Source organism: Myotis daubentonii, chromosome 9, assembly GCF_963259705.1.
Source record: "Myotis daubentonii chromosome 9, mMyoDau2.1, whole genome shotgun sequence".
Lineage (NCBI taxonomy): Eukaryota > Metazoa > Chordata > Mammalia > Chiroptera > Vespertilionidae > Myotis > Myotis daubentonii.
In genome coordinates this window covers 42522483-42549490 of record NC_081848.1, presented here as the reverse complement: position 1 = coordinate 42549490, position 27008 = coordinate 42522483, and the positions used below count along the sequence as shown (strand labels likewise).

General features: G+C 37.2%; 1 protein-coding gene across 2 annotated transcripts in view; it reads right to left on the bottom strand.

Annotated features, from left to right (window-relative positions):
* The window catches only part of FCHSD2 (FCH and double SH3 domains 2), a 178275-nt gene that overhangs the window by 80684 nt on the left and 70583 nt on the right, over positions 1-27008 (bottom strand). For both annotated transcript variants that reach the window (XM_059708535.1, XM_059708536.1), the window contains 5 exons: positions 26671-26747; positions 18537-18681; positions 10394-10527; positions 5690-5744; positions 4683-4811 (listed from right to left, as the gene is read on the bottom strand). In XM_059708535.1, coding sequence (XP_059564518.1) covers positions 4683-4811; positions 5690-5744; positions 10394-10527; positions 18537-18681; positions 26671-26747 — 540 coding nt within the window. The remainder of the gene's footprint in view (positions 1-4682; positions 4812-5689; positions 5745-10393; positions 10528-18536; positions 18682-26670; positions 26748-27008) is intronic.

The window sequence follows — 27008 nt, the reverse complement described above, 5'->3', positions numbered from 1 at the left end:
TACTACACCTATCAGCTGAACTTCACTAAACGTCTGCTATCTGATCCGTATAAAAACAGGGCTAGTATTTATCTTAAAAGATATTATGAAACTAAATAAAATAATGTATTTAAATAAAGGAAATAACATATTTAAAAGTACCTAACAAGTTAGATACCTAGACAGTTGCTCCACTCACACTCCCAAGCATTCAAGGCCTCTTCTACACTCTTCCCCAATGCTAAAGAAACGCACAATTTATTTAAAATATCAATAGAATTTCTGTTATGTAAAAAGACAATGTATAACATATATACCAAGCTTCAAAATTAACAAATCCAGGCTTTGTCATAATTTCCTCATTTGTAAAATGGGAATAATTCATCCTGTGAAGATTAAAATAAATTTGGTTGCTCGTTCATTCATTCATTCATTCATTCATTCAATAATATTAATTTAAAGACATTTAACACACATTATACAAGGTAGCTAGGATAAATTCTCAAATGACATAGACACAATCATTGTTCACATGGAATGTATAGTTAAGTGGGAGATAAGGCATCTGTCACATAATCACACTGATACACATAAAACTACGACTGTGTTAAGCACGTTAATTTTATTAGATCATCAGACTGTGTGGGAGGTATAACCAGGTTAAGGAGCTCATGGGCGTCTTCCTCAGAGAATGACACCAGAGGAGATGTAATGAAGGGAGTAATGAAGGGAGTAAAGAAGTAAGGAAGGGAGCAAAGAGGGGGTTTAACCAGCCTAAGAGGAGAGATTTAAGGACACTGACATTAGGGTTTTTCCTACGAAGGTCCACCAGACCACCCTATTATGAAGCTCAAAGTTGCTAAAAACAGTCTAAAACAGAGATTATGCAGGGAGAAGAAAAAATTTTAAATAAATCTCTTTACTGATACTATCAGAATTAAAAAGAGAAGACAAAGCACAAAAACCTGCTTAATGTACAAAATGAATATTCAAGAAACAAAAAGAAACAATTGGATATTGACAAAACCTAAAACACTTACGAAGAGTTGCACCATAAAGTTGAAATCTCCAAGACAGTAGTGCATAATGACAAAAAAGAAAAATAAGAGAAAAATAAAGAATTAGGCCAGGACATCCCACATCTTAATGACAGGAGTTTCAGAAAAAGAAAACAAAAAGGGAGAATTAATACAAGAATCAAAGGGCACACTGAGGATATTTCATAAAGCTTCTAAAAAAAAATGATCAGATACAAAGGATCAAGAACCAGATGGCTTTGAATTCTCATTACCTACACAGGAAACAAGAAAACAACAGAGTATTGACTTAAACATCTGAATAAAAATGGTTTTCAATCTTTAATTCTATACCCAAGTATTAGCACAAAATAATTACATTTTCATTAACATAGTATCTCAAAAACTTAGCTCTCATGTTCACTCTCTCAAGAAAGTACTAGAGGAGATATTCCCCAAAACAGAGTAAACCAAAAGAGAAGAGAAGACACAGGATACAGAAAACTGAACAGCCAACAGAGGAAAGAGGCAAAGGAAGATCTCAGAATAACTGCACTGCATTGGACACAGGAGGGCAATTAATCCAGGTTAGGGAAGCGCAACACAAAAGATAGACCTAATGAGGGCCATCATCACTAAATTCTCATCAACTACTCACCTAAAAATAAAGCCCAATTGGCACAGGCCAGCCAGAACCCACCTGTGCATGAATTTGTGTACCGGGCCTCTAGTCTTTAAGGAGAAAATAGAATTATCAATTGCTTTTATTCTGAGAGGGCAGGAGGGGATGAGATATTATCCAAAAGATCATCTTTGAAAAGGAGGAATAACTGTTATTGAGACTCTTGGGTCTTGAACACAGATGGAGGCAGGTAATGAGACAATAATGGAGTCTCCCTTTTAATGGCTTCTATTTTCTCTGTAAATTAGGAAGACAGACCACTTGCTATAGCAGTGAAAGAAAGGGTAAGTTTGAGGTTTGAAGAGAAGGAAAAAAGTTGAAATAATTGTTTAAAATAGGAGGGAAAGTTAACTAGGGAAATATAGTAGGAAATCTTAGCAGTGTTACCGGTCCATTTGAGACGGGTTCCACATTAATTTATGATCATGAATCTGTTGTCGAAAGATCTTCTTCAGTAGTATCTGGCTACTTAGATGCAGATACAAAGAGGTTATCTGAGTTCATCTAGAGTTGGGATTTCATTTCATTTCACTTATAAGCTAGAATGTTATTTAAATAGTGTATTATGAACTCTAATCAGGAAAAGAAGAAAGGATAATGTGCCTAAAGTGATTAAGATAATTCCAGGGTGACATCAAGCATTATAAAAAGAAAGATAGCTATTATTATTACTAACCAAGGTCCTCTAGCAGTAAGTGATTTGATTATTCTAATTGGTAATCATTTCTATCTCTCTCTTACCAGATTGAGCTCTTTGAGGATAAGGAGAGTGTCTTACTCATCTCTGCTTCTTCCCAAAGTGTAGTCCAGTAGCTACCATACTATAAACGAATATTAAGTATGTATGATTAAATTAATGAATCAAATTTTGGGCGTCCAAGCTATTCACATAAATTTTTAAAAAAATGATTCTAGCTAGGGCATTATAACCTTAACAACAATTCAAAAACTAGACATTTTCAAGAAAGGCACTAAAGGGCGAGCCACTCCACTGTCACTTTAATGACAGAAACTTACTAAGAGGCTAACAGCATGATTAATGGGAGTTTTCCAATACTGCAGACTATAGAATTCGCATGAGAAAGAAAACAAATTAACATGCACAACAGGAAAACCAAGATATACTTTCTTATTTTTTAGGTATAAGAACTGCCTCTATTTTTATCACTTCAGTACCCTTTAATATTTCATGAAATGAGTAATCTGAAGCATAGCCTACCCAAATACTGATCAAATACATACATGCATGAGAGCAGACCAGGCCCATTAACCTTTTTTTTTTTTTTTTTGGCAGAGGGCAAATACCTAAAATAATACAGTACCTTTCTTTCCTGGTTTATCAAAGACCATACATAGGATTTTAAGTAAAACAACGTTTTGGCTGTAGATTCAATTTAAAGAAACATAAAGATTTTGTTTTTGCTTAACCTAATATAATATTCATTTTAAAGTATTCAAAAAGGAAAAATACAGTTAACAGCTTTGACTTAATAGTAAAAGGATATAGAAAAATCACAATCTTAAGTGAAACCTGCACTAAAAATCCTATCCTATATAATAAAAGGCTAATATGCAAATTGTCCCCTTGACCGGGAGTTCGACCAGGGGATGAGGCCGCCCACCAATCGCCTATGGCCCCTCCCCTGGCCAGCCCGGCCCAACTGGCACAGGCCAGCCAGACCCTACCTGTGCATGAATTTGTGCACTGGGCCTTTAGTCTTTAATAAATAGGTTGTATGAAACCATGTTATAATGGGAGGCCAAATCTCCAGTTGGTCCTTGTAAGTCTGAAGCACTATGTAAGATACTAAAGCACCCAATAAGATACAAAAATGCCTAAACTTCTAGGTACTTTTCATGGGAAAAAGTATGCAAAGTTCAAAACGATCCCTTGTCTCTCTCACTACCTGTATTCTAACCAGCAGGTCAGAAAAGGATAGAAGCTAGGAAAAGTGTAATTCAGGCAGTGAAAAAGAAAAGACATTAAAAAACTTGTAATAGGATACTTCTTAGTCCAGTTTGACTCTCTCTACCACTCCCATTTTTCCCTCAAGCTCCCAGGAAATGTCCTATCTCTACTCTCAAGGAAAGAACTTGTCGTTTGTGGACAGAGTTTATCTGTCCTAGAGTCAGTGTTAAAAAAAAAAAAAAAGAGTGCCCACTCCTGTTGCATCCCCATTCTCAACACCTTGGATTCATAAAGCAAAGAATTCAATGAAAACAATGTATTTGTGTGCTCGCTTCGGCAGCACATATACTAAAACAATGTATTTGATAATCATTAAGGACAATGCATTTGAGAAGATGGGTTGAAAATTTAGAGAAAGAATAATCAAATGTTTGGGTTCTTGAGAAAACAAAAGAGAATGAGATATGATTCAAAGCAGAACTTGTCTGCCAGCAATAAGGGGAAACTTGGTGGCCGGTTAAAAAGTTTTCTTCTCTTCCACTCCCTTTCCTTAAAGTTAGTGCAAGTCAAAGATACAAATAGTGTATAAATAGGGACAGACCAAGATCGAGTTTGGGCACACAAGCAACTGTAATCCAACCTATCTACATTTCAGAGTGATACTCAGGGCAGAGGTATTGTCACATAACTTACTAGACACCTTTTCTTGTTTTTCCATAGGTACCTCAAAAACCATAAAATAGTGATGTTCAAGTTTACCTATCAATGAAAAGTTATAGAATTTTAAAAAAATAAGCTTTTAAAAAATAATCTTACTTTATATATTGATAACCTTTATACAGTAAATATCTGCCGCTACTAGGGAATAATACAATCCTTTACTATGATTTGGCTTTAAACATGTTCTTACACTAAAAATTAATTCAGAATTACCTAAAACAGAGATTACCCAAACAAGATCAAGTATATTCCAACAAAATGCAAAGTAGCCTGGATGCTATTCTATAGACTCAATCCCATGTATTGAACACCCAATTCGTCAGTTATTTTTGTCTTTAATGAAACCAAATTACCACAGATATTAAGGCTGTTTTACCTTCATAATGTTAACTAAATCTGTTTGATAGTAGCGATCCTGGTGTGCATTTGCTGCTGCTAATGTAAGAAGATAATCATTCCTTGCGTGGGTAGCTTTGGAATTACACTCAGATCGCCGGGCTTTTAACTATAACATAATAAAAGGGGGGAAAAATCAGTGCAAACTGGTATTACAGTGCAAAACATTACCTCTCTTAGTTGGCAATTAATGGCTCCTCAACAAGAGTAAAGGTCACGTGCAGAAACATTTATATGCATACAAAACTATTCAACACTATTGAGGAAATAAGTAAACAGTACCTAGAACTGTTACATATGGTAAGAGTGTTTTTCAAACATTTGTTATTTACACTTAACATACTTCCAAAGCTTTTTAGAGAACTTTAAAGTATTTTGTGTGTTTTATCCGAATGGGAAAATAAAGGTTCCCAAATTAAGTACCTTATTGTTATTGTCAAAGACATGGGTAATTCTGTTGGAGTTAGAAAATTGTTTTTAAAAATTCAATACTATTAATGTGCCGAAAGAACTGCATTCCCGATGGGAGCCTGGGAGCCAAAGCCAGGCCACTAAGCTTGCCTATCAAGTACTTCACCCTGAGGGTCCCACAGGAAAAAAACACTTGCTACTAGGAATTTGTGGCCCAGAATTTCTGCTCAGGGTCTACATATCAATGAAATGGATTTTATAGAGCGTTCTAAAGCCCGTGGACGAAGTCTCTAGTACTAAGAATTAAAAACATAAGGATACCTAAGCAGATCAAGTACAGAAACCTATCTGTAAAGCAATCTTGAGAAGCAAGCACTGTCCAAAGTGTTGACACCTGGGTGAAATCCGCCCCGAACCCACTGAACTGGGAAGGAAAGTTTTTCCCAAAGTTAATGACTTTAAAACACTTCCCCAAATTAGTTGAAAATAATTGACCTCCATCATCAAGACATAATTCTTTTATTTTTTTTTGAAGATAAGTTTCTCAATTGTGAAATATAGTTTTCGAAAACTCACCTTCACACTTGCCTTCTGTAAACTGATTCTTGATTGGAAAAGACTAAGTTTAGATCTGTTACAAAAACAGAAAAATATGGTTAATAAAATTATCAAATTTTATCATAAAGTGATTAAGTATTATAATTACTAAATTTTTTAAAGTTACCCTTTTCCACAACACTATTCTAAAAGAGAACTAAAAAAATGGAAAAACAAGATCAGTGATTATTTTCCTTTATTTTACTACAGGAAGAATGTAATGTAATGAAACAGGAAATACTGAGATTAATAAAATAAAATATCCTGAATGACAAAAAAATCAACTAGATAAATCCAATATAAAGGTATTTCATAAAAAACAAGAGTCATCAATCTATAGGTAATTTCCATATTTTACAATTACTCATACTTCAGTTCCTACAAGGAAAGCTTAAACCCAGGAATAACCAACCTATGGAGGCCAAGGTTAGCAGGCTTTCAGGGCAGTGTGTGATGGGCTGCAACAAGGCCACGAAGCAATCCACAGTATGACAGTGACCGGACTCTAGCAAGTCTTTAATTCCATTATTTCTCACATTAAAAGTTCTTGTTTGGGTGCCTGCCTGTGTGCCCTCTTTACTCTTAATATAGTATTTGCAACACAATGAGAAAGTCCCTGGACTCTCTGCCCTATATGGTTGTTTTTTTTTTATTAGTGCATGGATGTGCAATACTTTATTTTATAATCTCCTATTCATGAACAGTTGGGTTGTTTCTAACTTTTTGCTTTTTTTATTTTTTGTATATATATATATATATATTTTTTTTTCTTTTCTTTATTGAATAAGATATTACATATGTGTCCTTATTCCCCCATTGCCCCTCCTCCCCACTCATGCTCTCACCCTCCCTGGTGTCTGTGTCCATTGGTTAGGCTTATATGCATGCATACAAGTCCTTTGGTTGATCTCTCCCCCTAACCGCCGCCCTCCCCTACCTTCCCTCTGAGGTTTGACGGTGTGATCAATGCTTCTCTGTCTCTGGATCTGTTTTTGTTCATCAGTTTATGTTGTCCTATATGGTTTTGTTCTATTTTATCTTCTCCCAATCTCGTGTCATGATTTCCCTCAATCCCTTTTAGTACGGGAAGGGAACCATAATCTAAAAATTAGTAGTTAAAATATGTTGGCTTTACCCAAACAACCAGAGATAACAAGAAGAAAGTCAATAGACAACTGCTAAGAAACAATTAACATTCCTACAATCAGTGAATTTTGAAGCTGCAAAGTTTGTCTTGACTGCAGTGTCATGGCGATTGCAGTGGAGTATTCAACGCATGTTTTGGCAGCTGAGCCATACTCTGAAGCTGCAGACCACAGGGCAAGCAGGTCCCTGCAGAACAGATGTGACAAGGACAGCAAAAGCAGCCTCTCACTTTTCTAATGAGAAAGAAACGTTTAAGGATGTACACACATATGCATCACAACTACTTCCCCACTGTTAAAAAAAAATTGGGTCCAAGATATTCCTGCTATTTTCTACCTTGCCATATTCATACTTCATGGGGGTTTTGGTTTTTATCAATTACATTTGTTTTCATTTTAATCTAGAAAAACAAAGGCCGCACACTTTAAAATTTGAGAGGGCCCATTCAGGTTTGGGGGGTTCTCAATTATCCTTTTTTTTGTAGCCATTGTCCAAATAGTATGAGTTGCACTTCGATTTTCCAATACAAGGTTTTAAGTTTCTGGCTTCTGCTTCATTTATGAATCCTCATATAATTCTTGTATGGTACTAAAGTAGGTAATCGATAGAATAATACAGTCCCTGTCCTCAACGATTACTATTTAGAACAAATAAGATATATATATATATATATATATATATATATATAATGAACTCTTCCTCATCTACCTTCCAAATGTTAACATCACTTAGGGTTCCAACTCAATCTCCCATCTCATTTTATATATGATTTCATCCCTATACCTATCATCTGAAAGGCAATTAACCCCCAGATTCTCATCTGAGAATGAGTTATATGACTCCCTACAAAATACATTCATACCAATGGTCCCCAGGTTTTGTAGAACCTTCATATCCAAATTGGAACTCACCTTTGCCTTTAAATGATATCCCTCTTCCTTTGAGGTACATATCTCTCCTAAAGTGCACATCTCACCAACAGTCAAATCATTTATCAAATGATATGTACTCCAGTTTTCACGTCCCCATTCCTGATCTTCCTTCTCATCTTTACTCAGAAAAATCATATTCGTTCTCCAAGACTCTGTTCAAACATCACTTGTATAAAGGTTTCCTTTTACATTAGGCAAAATGAGTCTACTTTCTGTGCTTACGTATTATCATACTGGAGGCCTGCTGCATGAAATTTGTGTACTCTGGGGGAGGGGGACCCCTCAGCCCAACCTGCACCCCTCTCACAGTCCAGGAGCCGTCACAGTCGGACATCCTTAGTGCTGCCGCGGAGGCGGGAGAGGCTACTGCCACAGCTGCTGGGCTCGACAGCTGTGAGTCCGACTTCTGACTGAGCGGTGCTCCCCCTGTGAGAGTGTCTGCCCCCTGGTGGTCAGTGTGCGTGATAGTGACAGCTCGTTCCACTGTTCAGTCGATTTGCATATTAGCCTTTTATTATATAGGACAACTACTGCAAATAAATTAGTTACTAGGTAAGTGACTTTAGGCACTTAGTTTCTTTAAGTTTACTGGGAATAAACAAATCATAAAATCACTTTTAAATATATTAGTCTTTAACTATAGGCTTTAAACTTCTTTAGGGCACAAAATTTAATCTTACTCATATCTGTACCCATAGCACCCAATATAAAGTAATTATTCAATAAACAAGTAGTGAGTAAAGATGAAAAGGCATTTCTTACTCTGCAGTTAATTTTCCAGGAAAGTTACACACTGAAAATGTCCAATTCATATCCCCTTTGAATTTGAGCCATGTCAGAAGGAGTTCCTTTCAATCAGCATCTGTGACCATTTGACCCTGTCAAACCCACACTTCTCAGGAACAGCCCTCAACTGTCCTCATTTTCACCCTGTAGGCCCTGCCTAGAGTATGTATTTCTGTATGTGCTACAAATCAGTCAACTCTTTGTTCTAGAATCCCTGAGAGTTTTATTTTTTTTTAAAAATATATATATTTTACTGATTTTTTACAGAGAGGAAGGGAGAGGGATAGAGAGTTAGAAACATCGATGAGAGAGAAACATCCATCAGCTGCCTCCTGCACACTCCCTACTGGGGATGTGCCCACAACCAAGGTACATGCCCTTGACCGGAATTGAACCTGGGACCCTTCAGTCTGCAGGCCGACGCTCTATCCACTGAGCCAAACCAGTTAGGGCTCCCTGAGAGTTTTAACAAACAAGTTCCATAACAGGATATTCCTAATGGAGATCACTTGATCTAAAAAATTCTGGTTCTTGTTGGGAAGATGGGTTCATTCCCTCTACAGGAAATATTTGTATGCTGACAAAAATAAAGTAATAAAGACAATACATTAAATCAGGGAAACAGTAAATAGAAAATATATTTCCCAGTAACATTAAGTACTTTATGAACATTCAATTACCAGACCTTGGTAGTACATATACTTCCCAGGAGTCCTTAAATTTTCACAAGATGCTTATGAGGTTCTTTAATTTCTTGCAGATAAAGAACATATTAGGAAGACACTCCCCACACTTTACTAGTCTGTACAAGTGTTCATAGCCTTTCTGATTTCATGACTCGGAGTTCAGACCCCTAGATTTTGCATCAGTGAGCACTGAATGGGAGTCTTAGCTCTCCTCACAGACCTCTTCAGAGTTCCATTCTAGGATACAGGCTTTTTATTTCTTAAAAACCTATCTTTTCTCAAGTTGTCATTGCAACTCTACTGCTTGCTTCATTATCTCTTGCTATTACCCAATGCCGTTTCCTTCTTTTCCTAATTATTCTCAAAAGAATGAATTTGTGCCCTGACCGGTTTGGCTCAGTGGATAGAGGGTCCCAGGTTCGATTCCGGTCAAGGGCATGTACCTTGGTTGCGGGCACATCCCCAGTAGGGGGCGTGCAGGAGGCGGCTGATCGATGTTTCTCTCTCATCGATGTTTCTAACTCTCTATCCCTCTCCCTTCCTCTCTGTAAAATATCAATAAAATATATTAAAAAAAAGAATGAATTTGTAAATCACAAATGCAGATGTAAAATTCACAAAGTCGCTGAAGCAGACATAAAAAAGTATGTATACTAGAATTTCACATAAGAGGAAAACTGCCAGGGGCAGGGTCTCTACACTGAGGTCAGTGTCCTTGTTCACGTGATGTGTCCATGGGCCCTCCCTCAATGACATGCTGACGACCAGGGATTTCCAACTACAATTGACTTAGAGTCTAGCATGAGAAAAATAAGGCTCTGAAACCCTGATATTCAGACACCATACCAACTTTAACTAGACTTTTGCTAAGATTTCAATACAATATTCATTTGTCTTCTTTAGATAACTCAATTTAATGTAAAAACTGACTAATCAAATCTTCTCATTTGGCTATAGTATTTTAAGTAAAATCAGCTAATATAAAAAAATTTTTGATCTGAAGTACACTCATAGGTCAGATGAAACCAACATAACCTAAGCATGAGTCTCTGCCTGATATTAATAGAAAACAAAGGATTGGCAAAAATAACATTTATTTGCATAATCACTTTTTCACAAATGCTAAAACATACTTTGCCTCGATGTCAGCTTTCTCTCGTACTGCATGAGCCATCTGTTCAGTCTCAAAGTACTTCTTTTTGCCTTTAGCTAAATCTTTCACTGTCTCCTGTAATTCAGTTTGGATCTTTGTCAACTGGTCCACACACTGTAAAATAAAAAGTTCAATTATTATGATTTTAGTTTGGGGCTCACATGAATTAGTTTGTCCCAAGGCCTATGCACTCTCCCCTAGGATGGAAACCCAGGAGAAGAATCAGCACTCCTTTCCTGGTCTCCTTCCAACTGCAGATCCAAACCCAGCGGACAGCGGGTACTCCCACTGCCCATAACGTACGGCCCAGTGCCACAGTCTGCTGAAGAACTGTGTTCCGGGAAATAACCTCTGGGCGCCGATGACTGACACTAAGGTACGACAAGAGGAGCAACAATGAACATGCTTTTACTGTTGGAGTTCTCATGGCAATAAAGGTAAAATCATAAAGCAATTCTGCGTTTCTTCATAATCTTAATAAAGTTTCTATAAGTTTGGGGAACCAGTGGTGCGAAAGGTACTGAAGAATTCACCTCTAGAAAAGAAGTGAAATCTGAGAAGTCTGACGTTTGATAAGCCCAAGATGGAGAGAAGCAAGACAGCTGGGTCCCACAATGATAATTACTACTCAAAACTATCCTCAACTCTTTGGATGCACTATACATTCTGGAAAGAATAGACATAATAACACCAAGCAATGTTTAATCAATAAACTCCTGTTATACATTGAGGCCAAAGTAGCACTATTTTGGGACCCTTCTGGATATCCAAAAGGGAATAACTTTCCCTGGTTTAAAACAAACCACTGAAAAGTTTCACCAGCCTGAGGCCAGTTCAGAGTAGCCCCCAATGAAAATCTTGTGAGCCTGGAACAGCACAGACAGTGCTTGGCGGACGCTGATAAAAGCTCAGCAAAGCAGGGAGAGACATTGGTGAGGGCCTCCACAGGCTGAACAGTGTGGAGTAGAGCAAGGACATCGGGAGAGCAAGGATAAACTTAAACTTAGCCATGTGACATATACGACAGAATTTCCCAGAAATTGTTAGGTGTCAAGAAAGGTACTCCTTTACAAGAAGTGAGAGGTCTGGAAGGTTCCCTGCGGGTACATGTATTGAGCATTTAATAATTGCCAGGCTGTGAATAAATGGTTAAGAAAACACACCTCTTTCCTTCTGCATAAAAACTGGAGCTTTAGGTCTGTGTTTCAATGGAAACCTGATAAGAACAGTGTCAACTCAATTACTCAACAACAATGCTTATGAACCCTGATAGGTAAATTGCATCAACTGGGAAAAACTGTAAATGAACTATAAATATCTTGGCTTTGGGCTTGAGTATGGTGATTCCTGGGTCTGGACGTGCCCCCTGCAGGGGCCTTGGAAGCTCTATCTCTAGAGCTGTAATAAGATATTTTAGTCTCCTTTAGAGCCTGTGGCTACCCCTGTATATGTGAGTCTCATTCCCTCGCCCCAGACATGTCTCCTGGGACCAGAGTAACTCTAGTTGGCTGTGTAGACTGAGGTATACACTGGTGGAAGAACTAATTGTATTAATGTTGGATGCCACCCTACTGGTTAATTGTGTTCCCTGTCCTAATGTCCTTCTGAGTAAATATGCCAGATGTGGCCTGGGATAATCATAACAGTCTGAATACTTAACTACAATGAAGAAGATTCCCTGTGGGCATTGTACAGGCACAATGCATTATGCTTAGCACTTTATGGGCATTTTTACATTTAGTCCTTGAAACGACTCAGTGATAAAATTATTCATATTATTAGTCCCATTTTAAGATGGGGATACAAATAGGTTAAATAATTTACCCTAAGTCATACAGTGAGGAAATAATTATATCATTTACCATGTAACCTATTATAGTATCTACTCCAGTTTTGTGATAACCATGTTTTTAAGGTCTAATATAGAGATATTTTATCTTAAAATAGCAAACTTTTAAAAATGTTGATGTATCATTTACTTAATATAAAACTCACCTTTTTAAAGTGTATAATGCAGTGGTTTTTAGTATATTCGCAATGATGTTAAAACTATTACCACTATTGAATTCCAGAACATTTTAAACAACCAAAAAAGAAACTCGATTACATTTACAAGTAACTCCCCATGTCCCCCTACCATAGCCCCTGGCAACCACTAATCTACTTTCTGTCTCTATGAATTTCCTATTCCGGACATTTCATATCAACGGGAGCATAAAATATATGGCCTTATATGTCTCATTTCTTTCACTTGGCATAATGTTTTTAGGGTTCATCTATGTAATACTAAGCATTAATGCTTCTACTCTTTTAATGGCTGAAAAATATTTCATTGTAAAGGCATACTTAAATAGTAAGGTTTTTATCTTGCAGAAAAATCTTTTTCTCCTTAATTTTAAGTCCTTATCACATACAAACCTCTTGTTTAATAAATAATACCATGACGACCTGACAATCCCACAGAGAAGTGATAAACATCCCAATAATGCCATGTTTACAGGTGTGAAGAGCTGAGAGAGTGCTCCATGGCTACAATTAGATATTAAGAACTCAAACTGGAGCATGGTCTGAAAGATACAATTGTGTTTCATGGGAAAATGAAATCAATTATTTAAAAGAGGAATCAGGTGTAAGGCATATATGTCTATAATGTTCATCCAAACAAGCTTGGCCTCAGAAAAACTAATCAATGAAGGGAAGCCCAAGAGTCCTATAGTGATATATATGCAATGAAAAGGTCTGCTAATCTATTTTGAGAGGAAACTAAACATAGTAGGTCAAAGGTTTTCCAGGGGACTACAACCATGTGGAAAGGGTCTCAGTATATCCATACAAATTGAATACCATGGGTACCTATACATGAGAACAAGACAGCTCTCCTTAATTATGGGTGACTAAACAACTAATGAAGATTACTTAATTCATTTTCATCTATAAAAGGGTATTAATTAGAGCTATCATATGACCCAACAATCCCTTCTTTGGGTATCTACCTGAAAAATTTGAAAATATTTATTTGTAAAGATATATGTAACCCTATGTTCACTGGAGCATTATTCACAGTAGCCAAAACATGGAAACAACCTAAGTGTCCTTCATGGATGACTGGATAAACCAGATGTGGTACATACAGTATATGTAATGGAATATACTCAGCCATAACTAAGGATAAAATTTGAGATAATATGGATGGATTTTGAGAGTATCATGCTAAGTGAAATAAGCCAGACAGAACAGTATAAGAACCATATGATTTCACTCATATGTGGGATATGAAAGAAAGCAACAAATGAACAAACAAAACAAACTCATAGACACAGGCAAGAATATGGTGATTACCAGAGGGGAAGAGGCTGCGGGAAGAGAGTAAAGGAGATCAACTATATGGTGACAGAAGGAGACTAGATTTTGGGTGATGAGCACACAATGCAATAAGCAGATGATGCACCAAAGAACTGGACACTTGAAACTTACATAAATATTGAACAATGCCACTCAAAAGGCTACTATTTTCTCTATGTACCATAGTATCAGATGCACTTTATGATAGTTCATGTCTTTAAAAAGATTCTCAAAACTCTTATAAAATTCTGGTTGATTCTATTCCAACTTGCTTTTTCCCCTTTACATATGTTTCTAAGATACTAGTTATTAAACTACTAGAGATAGCCTATGTTTACACTGAAGAGATCTCTTGTAATCCTTTCTTCCCTACAACCAAATGTTCTCCATCACCCAAGTGAACTATTCAAGTCAGAGTAATTAGGGTTTTTCTTCAAAGGAAAGTGCTCTCTACGTAGCAAAATGCCAAAAATATTTATTTTTAAAAAGTCATAAAACTTAATTTGCATAGGAAAAGATTATCTAGGGCTTTCTTTCCAACTTCTAAAATAAATTTCGTCTGTGGGAATCTACTTTTCTGGGGTGGACTATTATATACTTAAAAAGAAGCTTAATGTTGCCTATGTTAAAAGCCCAGCTTTCCCCCAAGAGTTACCAGCACTGAGCAGACAGAATCGAGTGTATAAGTTTACATTAAGGCTAAGGGATCATATAAAATGATGACAAACTTGGATATTTTAACTTAGATCGTAGTAAAGAAATTTTAAAAAGTATGACCTCTGAGTATGACACGGAAAGAATATAGATAGAGAGATAGATGGATAGATAGGACAGGTAGACTTGCTAATAACTTGAAAGCAGAAATAAAAATAAAAGTAACTTGGGCCAGTACATCCAAGTCCTACAAACTAGTAGGTTCTCTGACCCAGTAGTCATGTCCTGGAAATTTACCCTAAAAAAAATAACTGGAAAGAACAAAGTTAACTTTTATTGCAGATTACTGTTATGATTAAACAGAGGTATGATGAAATAAAGTAGCATAAATGAAAAAGTCATTCAGAAATAATAAAAAATAAGCATAAAGGTTGTACAGAAATATGACGAGTTCCAGTCAAGATGGAGGTATAGGTTAACATGGTACTAGGAACCTCCATAATTACATCAAAATTACAACTAAATTACAGAACAACTATCATTCAGAACACCTGAAATATGGCTGAACAGAAGTCCCATAACTAAGAATATAAAGGAAAAGCCATATCAAGATGGGTAGAAGGGGCAGGGATACTGAATGGGTTGGTCCTACACCATGTGTGGTGGTTAAAAACCAGGAGAAATATCTCAACTTCAGAGGTCCTCCACTAAGGAGCGAAGGGTCCCAGGGGCCCCACATCAGAACCCCCAACCTGGGGAAAAGTTCCCGTGCCAGGAAGAAAAGTCTCCCTAACTTCTAGCTGTAAAAGCCAGTGGGGATTGAGGCTGAGGGAGACAAAAGTTGGCTGGAGTCCCAGGCAGTTCCTCTTAAAGGGCCCATGCACAGACTTACTCAGACTCACTTGCTCTGAGCTCCAGTACTGGGGCAGCAGCTCCAAAGGCACCAGGGGAAGAACTGAACTGTCTGGCTTCAGGGCAAGGGCTAAGGGGCAGCTTTCTCCCAGACAGCAGTGCTGGAAGAGGCCATTGTTCTTTTTCTGAGCCCTAACTCCACCGAGCCAGCAGGCAGGCCCCATATCTGAGTCTCCATTAACTTGGCTTACAATGTTCACCCCAACCTGGTGATTCCCTGAGACCCTGCCCCACCCGACTTGTGGGCCACCCAAGCTATGACTAGTGGCTTTTCCATACAAACAGCTTCTCTTGGCTCATGCTTCAGACTTTTCTAAAATCTCCCAAATTAGCAGCATCTGGCCTCTGTGTGCTCCTAATTCCTGCTAAGTGGCCCCAGTCCTAGCACTAGTGGTAGCCAGCCTAAGAAGAAAAAGAAAAAGAATATGTAGATGGTTTAGCTGTTCCTATATGGAGTTAGTTGTCGTAAAGTTTGGGAGGTACAACTGGAGAGGCCAATTGCAGTGGCCATCTGTTGCTTTTGTTTGTGAATGTTTCTTTGGGAACCCATCTCCATTTTCCTTTGGAGAATCTCTTTCCCCATTTTTAGTCCATGTAGTTTATATGACGATTGTAACTCCTGACTGGAGTGGGTGGGCTGTGAGCCAAGATAACCCAATGAGTTTCAATTCTGGTGGTTTTGTTAGAACTACTAGAAAAATAGAAAACATGGAATGGCTAGCTATAAGATTTTAAAATCTGGCACTTTGGGGGCCACCTTGTGGAGAGAGTTGCTAAAGAATGAAGCCACTGGAAAAAGCAGAGCTAATGGATGGGAAGGAAAAAACTAAATTCTAATATTATTATTTGAACACCTGGATCCACCCCACCTGGATTCCATCCATGTTGAAATTTACAAGCGAATACATTTTCATCTTGGCTTAAATGTCTGAAGTTGGTTTGTGTCATTTATAATCTCAGAGTTTTGACAGTTAGCCTAATATGTACCTAATGTTTAACAATTGCTTAGATGAAACATAAACATGATTATCAGCTATAATATAAAACAAGTTAATTCACATATGAGGGCTTGTCAAATCTCACCAAACATTCTTTGCTCAGGAATGTTGGTTACATTCAGGTCAGAGACTATTCTACCAATGGAAGAAAAAAAGTAAAAGAGGTAAACTCTTTCAAAATATTCTGATAGTGAAAAAGGTGGAACATTCCAGTAATTCAGTTAGATTTGTTGAAAGCACTGATATTTGAAACATGGTATTGCCGGTTAGGAAGTTACAATATTATTCATTTCCTGTCTTTAGTTAGCATGCACAAATGGGTATATGTATATACACATACAAAATATTTTCTTTAAAATCAAAGCACTGTTTGGTCAGTGGTTATATAGTTTATTCACCATGTTTGTTTTAAAAAGGTATTTGATCAAAGATAAAAAAGTGCATTCTTATAACGTATGTTAAGATCAACTGATATTATCTGACCACTCGAAAGAGATTAAAATTTTATATACACACAACATACACTTAACATATTGATATTATGCTTTGACAAAAAGGAAGATTAGTGTTTGTTGCTTTTTGTTTGTACAAAAGTTCTGAAAATCCAAATGACAATTAGAATCAAAATACTGAATGGCTTCTGAAACATTATATTCTTAAATAATTACCTTAATATCTTCTTAAGTATTAATAATTCCCCAAGAAAAATTTAATTGCTTCTTAGGTGTCATGATAATCTCTATTTTTGTAACTCTATTTCCAAAGATGACATAATTCCATTACCTATTTCCAATAGCAAGACTTTTATAAAAATCACATTTAATAATGATTTTTCTGTGAATTTTTAATTTCTGCATAATCAAAGAAAGATCTATTTGAAAACTTTTACTTTTACATAACTTATATCCGTGGTCGGCAAACTGGGCTCGCGAGCCACATGCGGCTCTTTGGCCCCTTCAGTATGGCTCTTCCACAAAATATCACGTGTGAGCACGCACATAAAGTGCGATTGAAACTTCGTGGCCCATGCCCAGAAGTTGGTATGTTGTGGAAGAGCCGGTATTTTGTGGAAGAGCCACACTCAAGGGGGCAAAGAGCTGCATGTGGCTTGTGAGCCATGGTTTGCTGAGCCGCAGTTTGCTGACCACTGACCTATATAATTAAACTTTAGAGTATATCATTTTGGGTAATTTTTGGTAATAACTTTATATTTTGTCAAAAAGTGTCAACTTCTTTTAAATCATTATGCAAAATGGCTTAAATGGAAGCTATATTGAATTTTTTTAAGACTCAGTGAGATTAATAAATTGTAACTATTTTAATATACACCAAACTATACCAATGTTGTAAAACTATAATCTATTTACTTAAGCTAAGTTGAAAATTAATATTTAAGTATTTACAGAACTTTCAGAATGTCCACATATTAAATTTACTCTCACCATTGTCAGTTAATAAAACACAGTAGTTAGAAAGTACATGTTGTAATCAGAAAACCATGTTGAAATCAGAATTGTGATCAAATAGGAAAGCTCCAAGTATTAAATGCAATCTATATATATAAAAAGCCAGCGATCATAATGGCCATAACGACTGTAACGACTGGTCATTATGACACCCACTGTGGCCAGCAAACCAGTCAATTAGGGGGTGGGTGGGGCCAGTCGGCCAACCTCGTGGCCCCTCCCCCCTGCCCCTGATTGGACTCTCCCACTCTGATTAAGAGTGGGGCCGGCTGGCCAAACGCTCCCTCCCTTCCCCCTGGCCACCCCTGCCCCTAATTAGCCTGCCCCACCATGATAGGCCCACAGCCTCTCCCCCTGGCCAGCCCACCCCTGATTGCACCCCCCACCCCATTTGGGGGCGGGGATGGCTGGCCCATCACCTACAGCCCCTCCCCATGGCCAGCTCCACCCCCAATCGGCCTCCCAACCCCAATTGGGGGTGGGGCCCACCGGCCAATTGTCGGCAGCTCCTTCCCCCAGCCGGCCTGGCCCTCATCAGGCCCCGATCAGGGCAGGCTGGCCGGCCAACTTCCCACCATCTCCTCCTCCCGACAGGCCCAGCCCCAATCTGCCCCGATTGGGGCCCAGCTGGCTGGACCTGACCCGTGCACGAATCCGTGCACTGGGCCTCTAGTTTAATATAATCTTGCAGATTACAAATATAACACAGATATTAAAATGCATATAAGAAAAGAACAAATAGAAACAATACCCTTTTCAGTTGCTGTTCTTTTAAGCTTCTCACTGTCCTTGCGGGCTCAGAAATGAAGTTTTTATAGTTTTCACATATATTGATCCGAGACTGGGCTACCTGCATTGTTCCCTCGAGAAAAGATTTCCAAACAGGATACATGCTCCTAAGTTCAAAGAGGGACAGAAAAGCATTAGGTAGGGAAGAGAAGAGCTGTCTAACCTTTTTCTTACTGGTTAACACTGACAAACAGAAAGAATGTTGTCTTTATAGTTAAAAGTGTATTTACACTGGTTTATAGGAAGCACTATTTTTAGAATACATAAGTAGAAACACAGCATATACTCTCTCTCTCTATGGCTTAACAACTGGCTGTTTTGATTAATTAGTTATTCAGATTATTGGTTAAAGTGATACAAGGATTGCAATGCCAGACAAAGCTAACACTATAAAAACCAGTCAATAATTCAGCCTGTAGGACTTTCATAGTCTCAGGGTCATCATTATGAATATCAAGTGTCATTATTTCAACAAGTTATTTTCTTAATTTTGTCGATGAAGTAACTGAGACTCAGATTTAGAGAATTAAATCACGTAAGAATGCAGCAGTCCTGCAATACAGATGAAGGTTAGGCACATCTGTTTGAACTACATCATATTACTCTCACACAAACTGATGTGACACGGGGGGTGGAGAACAACTGCTTATGTGCTGGAGAAATCTATTTGTCTGACAAAAGAAGTCTATGGTATCATTGCTTAACATCTATTTCTCTGTTGTAATAATGCTTAGCCAGCATCACACTGTGGCTTGGCATCACTTCAAGCAAATCCCATTACCTTTACTTGATAAATGTGCTCAGCAATCTCTTGGGAAAGTCAAATAATTATTCACCTGTGTTTTTTTATAGCCAACTTCCTTTTCAAACCTTCTCTTCTACTTTGCTAAGTGCCTTAGCCAGTTCTAGTATGACCCTACACTAGCTATAAACATATTTTATAACATATCAGAATAATGGACGGTACTTTGTTTTATAAAATGAGATACATGCACTGATAGATTACAACATTCATCTCCTGAGATTTCCTTTCCTAGGTCATGTGGATCTTCTACTATAGCAATGTATAGCACCATATGCTACATAAAATGCTAGCGGGGGGGGGGGCGCAGGGGGGGCAATGGATGATCCATGAAAACAAAACAAAAATTAGCTGGGCCCCCATCATAATTAGAACTAAAAAAAAAAACCTTGAAACTATTTTTCAACCAAGGAAACAATTAATTTGTGCAAAAAATTAGTTTTTGTAATATGTCAAATGAATCAGTTTAGATGGGAATATTCATTTACTTAGATAGAAAATAAATAAATGAATCTTTGGAAAAAAGATTCAGTGTAGTGTGCTAGCAAAAACTACCAGCATAAAAGTACTGATGGACTTAGAGAACAGCAAAATCAATTTCCTCTAAGGCCTTACTGCATGACAATCAATGCAACCTGGGTGTGAACTCACACAGGACCTCCAAAGCAGTCCAAATAACTGATTTCCTCAAAGAATCAAAAGCTCGGTACTATGTTTTATCATCCATTAATTTATATTAAAATACATTTTAAAATCCTAATAAAAGTGAGAAAACATATATTTTTTTAATCTCACAAAAAAATAGGTATACTTTTAATTCATTCACACCGGATGGCTACTGTGTTGGTTGTTGTCACTTTTTAAATTTAACAATCTAAGGGAAAAGAGGTTAGTGCCCCTGACTAAACAGTCAGGCACTGCATGTTTTAAAAATTTTTGCGGTACATCAGTGTGCCATGGCACACCGGTTGAAAACGCTGACCTAGGTGACTGTTGCTCATCCTTCAAATCTTGGCTTAAATGCAACTTCCTTAGGAAAGTCTTTTATGATCACCACCAAGCCGACCCACAAACTCAGTCAAGTCCCTCTCTGTTATTTGTTCACTTGTCTTGAGCATTTTCCTTTCAATTATAAACAGCGTTATGTAATTGTTTAAAGTCTGTCCTCACTATAGTGAAAATTTCATGAAGGCAGGGGTATATGTCTTTCTCACTATTATATTCCTGGACCTAGTACATGGCCTACTATTTAGAAAGATTATAATAATTATGCGATGAATGAAAAAAAGAAATGGATGAATATATAAATTCATTTTATAATACATGAGGCCTATACAATAAAAAATATTTTCATTATACAATTTAAAAGGAGATCTTTATAGAGTAACAGATCTGTAGTAGGCAATCATATTCTCAACAATGAGATACCATGGAAAACACAGAATTCAGTTACTAGTCAGTCAGAAGACCTGGGTTCAAGTTCTAATTTAAGGAATATAATCATATGTAACTTTTCACTTTACTTTCAGTTCCCCAACTGGCAAACAAAGCAATAACAAAAATATCTGCACAATGTAACTCACAGGGCTATTTTAACAATTAAATGCAAATGATGTGACACACAGATTCTTTTAAATGAATAAATAGCAACAGTAGCAGAATTGTAACAGAGAAGCACTTCTTGTTAACACAGTAGTGGTAGTTCTAAGCTTGTGGTGGTTTTCATTCTGATTGGGGGAAAATAATAATGGCTTGTAGAGTGATTTAAAATTTTTATCTTATGTCACTAGGCTTCATATAAGTAACTCTGAAGCAGAAGGAAAGGTATCAAGTATGTATGGTGTTTTATTATTCTGCTCAGGTCAGGAAATGAGGATCAAAATTACAAAAGAAAGGAGAGAAATTATTTTAAGAACCTATCACATGCTAGTCACTATGTCATGTAGTTTACATTTATCATACCACTTAATTCTCATGATAACTTTGTAAGATAGGCATTTCCCCATTTTGCAGGACCATTTTGCAGAGAAGAAAAGTAATACTTAGAAATGTGAAAATTTTCTAAGGCTATCCATCTGGAAAGTGCACTCCCATGGTCATAACCTAGACTTTGTCATTGCCAACAACTACCTCTCTGCTCTACCTCCAATTTAATTATCTATTTGCTGACCAATAACTCCTGTTTCCCCTCATTCCCTTTAGGATTTTGACTCTAAGAATCACTCAACCCCATCAGAACACCCACAATCCATTTGATCCTACCCCCTTCCCACAGTCTCTCAAACCTGTCATGATCTCCTTTCTCAGCTCCTTAACCTACCTGGCTTCATGTCCACCATTATAATTACTTCCTCATGTACACTCTTACTATCCTCGCCCCCCTTTCTTTTCATCATTATAATCCACAAGTTCCAACACTGGTTAAATCCAAAATTCTGTTTATATCATATTGATGTCTGTGCAGCAGAACGTTGCTGAGAAAACCATAATCACGCTGCTTGTTCTCACTATAAATTGATGTCAATAAATTCGACTAGCGCCTTAGTGCTACTATCCAGCAATCCTCCTCTGTTCCCCTAATCCACTTGTTATCTCACTGTTCTAAATAATTATTTTCTACCTTCTCCTCTCATCTCAAACCCAGACCCAGAAATATATCACCACACATCAAGCAGATTCTAGAAGTGCGGTAAGTTCATAATCTAAGATTAATTTATGCAGTAACTGATAACAAGGAAAAAGCATGGTGTTTAATAAATAATTATTCATCCTGGACTGTGTGGCTCTGTGGGTGAGCATCTGTCTATGAAGAAGGTCATGGTTTGATTCCCAGTGGGGGCTCATGCCTGGGGTTATGGTCTTAATCCCTAGTGGCGGGCGTGCAGGGAGCAGCCGATTAATGATTCTCTCTCATCACTGATGTTTCTATCTCTCTCTCCCTTACTCTCTGAAATCAATAAAAATATATTTTAAATAAATACATAAGCAAGCATTCAAGTATTGTTGTTATTGGTAGGAAGGGAGAGTATCCTGAGCCTAGACAAGCAGGAAGGCAGGGAGGATGACTGACTGTAGTTCAGTTGAGGTGTGATATGAACTGCAATACAACTACAGCCTGATGTGCCCAAGGGTTGGGAACCAAGGATGAAAGGGGAAATGGCAGGCAAGGACAGGAAGGTCATTTGGAGCCAGGTTTCTCCATGGCTTCGAATATTTAAAAAAATTTCTTTTAATTTTATTTTATCCTCTTGGGAAGGAGAAACAATAGAAGATTTTCAAGCAGGGGAGTAACAGTAGGCCTAGAGATAGTGGTATTGTAGCAAATGAAATTGTGAAAGGCACCGATCAAGCAGAGAAGCAGCAACGTAACATTCTTCAAAACAACAACAACATAAGATCTAGAAAGAAGTGAAAGTTGGAGGCAGCTGACTTTTTGGTTCCCGAGATGAAGACTTAATAAAGCATATGATCATTACTAGTTTATAGGCAATATTTAGAGATAGGGATAGAAATAAAGAGTACTTAAAGCAGTCACCAGAGAACTGAAGGAACTTTAAGAAACATTTACAGAGAAAGGACTTGCTATGGTTTGAATGTTTGTAAACCCTCCCACCCTCACCTCCACAATTCATATATGGAAATCCTAACTCCCAAAGGTGATGTTATTAGGAGATAAGGCTTTTGGGGACTGACTGGTCATAAGTCAGATTAGCGTCCCTGTAAGAGAGACCCCACAGAGCTCCCAAACCCTTCCCCCATGAGGACAAACCAGAAGTTGGGAAGTTTGCAATTCAGAAAAGAGACTTCACTAGAACCTGACTATGTCTCGGACTTCCAGCCCCCAGAACTGTGAGAAATAAACTTCTGCTATTTATAAGCCACCCCATCTATGGAATTTTGTTATAGCAACCTGGACAAAGACAGAATGAAAACCTGTCCTCAAAGATTTAAAAAAAAGGACCAAGAAAAAGTAGTGTTCCAGAAGTTCAGTTTCTAGGCAAATGGAGGTAGTTTAATGGCATTAAATGGTGCATGTATTATCAGGCTGGCAATTTTTTTTTAAAGGACTTATCACATGCCCTATTGGTAAAAAATGAAAAGGAATAGGCAATTTGAAATCAAATATGAAGAAATGTAATATATGGGAGGGGGGGTGCAAAAATAGGTTTACAGTTGTTCGTATGGAAAAATAATGCAATAATTAACAAATAATAATACAAAATAAATTCTGTGTTTTGCATGCTCACAACTGTAAACCTACTTCTGCCCCATCCCGTATATTGACACAGGGTTTATGAAGGATAATTTACAATACTATCATTTTAAATATATAACCCCTTTGACCCAGCATTTCCCCCTCTACCAATTTACCCTATAAATACTTTCAGTCCACAAAGGCATAACTGTGTGCATACATGAGTTATCCACTGCAGCATTATTTTGCAACAGTAATAAACTAAATAACCACCAACAGAGAAATGAATAACAAAACTACAATTTACTCATACTATGACACTAGCACAGCCTGAATGTACTGGCATAAAAAGAGGTCTAAAATCTCCTTAAGTGAGTGTATGAGCAGGGGGGAGGTTACAGAAACATCCTTTATAATAAAGAGCTAGGGGTGGGGCGGGGTCTCAGGGAATCAACAGGGCGGAGCAAACAGAAAAAAAATAAATAAAGAGCTAATATACTAATTAGACCAGACAGCAAAGCTATCTTCCTGAAGGACCAGTGGGCAGGGGGCAGGGCCACAAGGACCAAGCCCCTTGTACAAATTTCGTGCATCGGTTCTGTTAAAAACAGCAGAACTGTGTATGTTCATGTGTGCATCACACCGGAAAATATGGAAGAAAAGACCACAGGCTTTTAGCAACAAATTACTCTGGGGGAGTACAAATATGCGTGGAAGAAATTGGGAAAAGCGGGGGCTACACTTTATACTGTTACACATGCTACCAACATGCATTTCTTGGGCAAGAATTTGTAAACTACTAATTCAAATACAAATATAAAAAAACGTTAAAAGGAAAATTTTAAATGACTAGAAGGAAAACTATAATAAACAAACAAAAAATTGGCAATTACCATTCTCACCCTGGATCCTGATTTCTCTCTACTGTTTTTTTCACAATGGTACAACCATCCTCTCAGTTGCCTAAGTTAAAAAACCAGGGAGTCATTCTATAGTCCTTCCTTTCTCTTTTTCCCCTCTACTGCATTCTTCACCAGCAGATACTGATCAAGTGCTTTCTATACTCCAAGAGCTATTTTAGATATTGAGAAAACTATTTTATAGTTTGGTAACTACAGAAAATCTCTTATAGTTTGTCTCAAAACAAATTACACACACACACACACACCCCCTCTGCCAAATCAATTCCAAGTTCTCTAGCTTCGGTTTTCTAAGTATAACTGAAATTTCCCCCACAAACTACTTTCTACTATAATTTCCAGGGTTCAAGTACAAGACAAGGGATTAAATTCTTGCAATTCTATTCTTTCCAAATTCTTCTTCACCTCCCTCTAATCCACTTTCATACCATTACTAAGTGAAGCTGAACATGCTACTCCTCTCGTGGGAATTCTTCAATGGCTCTGTTATCTTCTGGGTAAAAGAAGAAACGGATATGCAAAGTCCTTCATGATGCCTATCTACGTATCCTCCCAAAACTCCTCTCACCCTCTAACCCATGTACTTCACTCCACGCTGAACTGCTCACCGTTACCTAACATTTATATTTTCTCATGCCTCCATGCTTTTAAGGATTTTTTTCTGCTTAGGATTCCTTTTGCACAAACCTGGCAAACTCCTGCACATCCTTTAAAATTCAGCTCTAGAAGCCTCGTTTTCCTCTGCCGTTGCAATGCACCTATACTGCTACCAAATACTGCAACTATTTATAGTGGCTGCCTCCTGTAAGCTCCTTCAGGACCGGCACCATTTCCTCTAGTCCAACCCTAAAATCTACTTCCACAGCTAGTGTGTAGCAGATATCTCACATCTATCTTATGGATAAAGAATGAATGAATGAATGACTGCATGTCTAAGTAGCTGTGTGACCCTGAGTAACGCATGTAACCTGAGACTTGGTTTCCCAGTATATAAAAAGACTACATAATTTTTATGTACGTCATTGCGTTGTTTTGTAGATACTCAAGAAAAATCTCTATTTTTGTTTACTTCCCTGTTTTCCTTTATTATTCTATGTAGCAACTACATGGATCTATTACTTATAGTATCATGCTACCTTCCAAGTTATCAGTCATTCCTGCAATTGTGAAGAACTATTAGGGTTTCTCCTGTATTTTCAATTTTCTAGCCCCATTAAGAAATTATCTGAGGATAAGATAATTATCTGATGACTTCATATACAGACTCAACCACACACTTTAATATGAGTTCTTAATTACTCTGGTTTCTCTGCTATTGTTTCATGGGCATTAGTCTTAACTCCTACCAGACAGCAAACTCTGAAATCTGTCTTTGACTTTTGGTTCCCGCAACACTATGTCTTGAGCACAAACACCAAAAGTACTTCTAAATTAATCTCAAAAAATATATTAATTTCTAAACAAAATTATAAATACTTTAAAGATATATATATTACTAAGGACAGAATTTATGTTCTATTGTCATCTACCTTCTTTAAAATGTGTATGTGGGATATTGATTAGCCAATTTCTGGATACCTGTTTTTTAAATCAATCAATCAATCAATCAATCAATCAATCTGTTTTTAAGTAACAAACAAACAAACTTAGAAAGTCTTTTCTCTTAAGCTCACAAAATAAAGAATCAGTAATCATGGTAGAACACTACAATCTTGTTTCATTATTGTTGCAATGTGTTTCATCTATAGGCTGCTGAGGAAATAATGCCTCATTATCCTCTACTCTCTTAAATTCAATATGTGGGTATTAATTAATTTTAAAAATGTAATACTAGTCTAAGACATAAAATAATCTCTTTTATATAGATTACATATGTTGTGAAACATTAACATTTTTAATAATTTTGAAATTACATCTAAAAACAGCAGAAAAAAGAAGCAATTTTTTTTTTAACTGGAGTCTACATTATCCTCTATGTGACATGGCTCTCAGTGAAACCATTTTTTAAAAACAATGGGCAAGGGTGTTAAAGGCCTGGAGCAGGGCAGAAACTGCGTAGAGGGGGACAATGAGGGGAAAAGGGGGCACATCTATAATACTCTCAACAATAAAGTCTTTAAAAAATAATAAATACATAAATAAATAAAAACAACGGGCAAGAACTACTTAATTAAGGTACCTGTAATCATTCCGATCATCAGCTTTTATTCCAGGCCAATCTCTCTTCAGATATTGACTAGCCAACTTCTGGATACCCTGTTTAAAAAATACACATATTTTATAAAATAAGTATTGTGCTAAAAGGAGACTCTTCTCCTAAAATACAGTACTTAGCAAACCCCATCTTTCCAAATATAAATTTAATTCTGAAGTAAAGAATCAATGTTGAATGGTAGAACACTGTCACTTATTTCATTATTGTTACAGTCTTCTCATCTCCATTTTAAGGAAAACGGTGAGTATAATTATGAGAAAACTGAAAATTGATATGCTTTTTACTTCACCAGCCATTAAAAC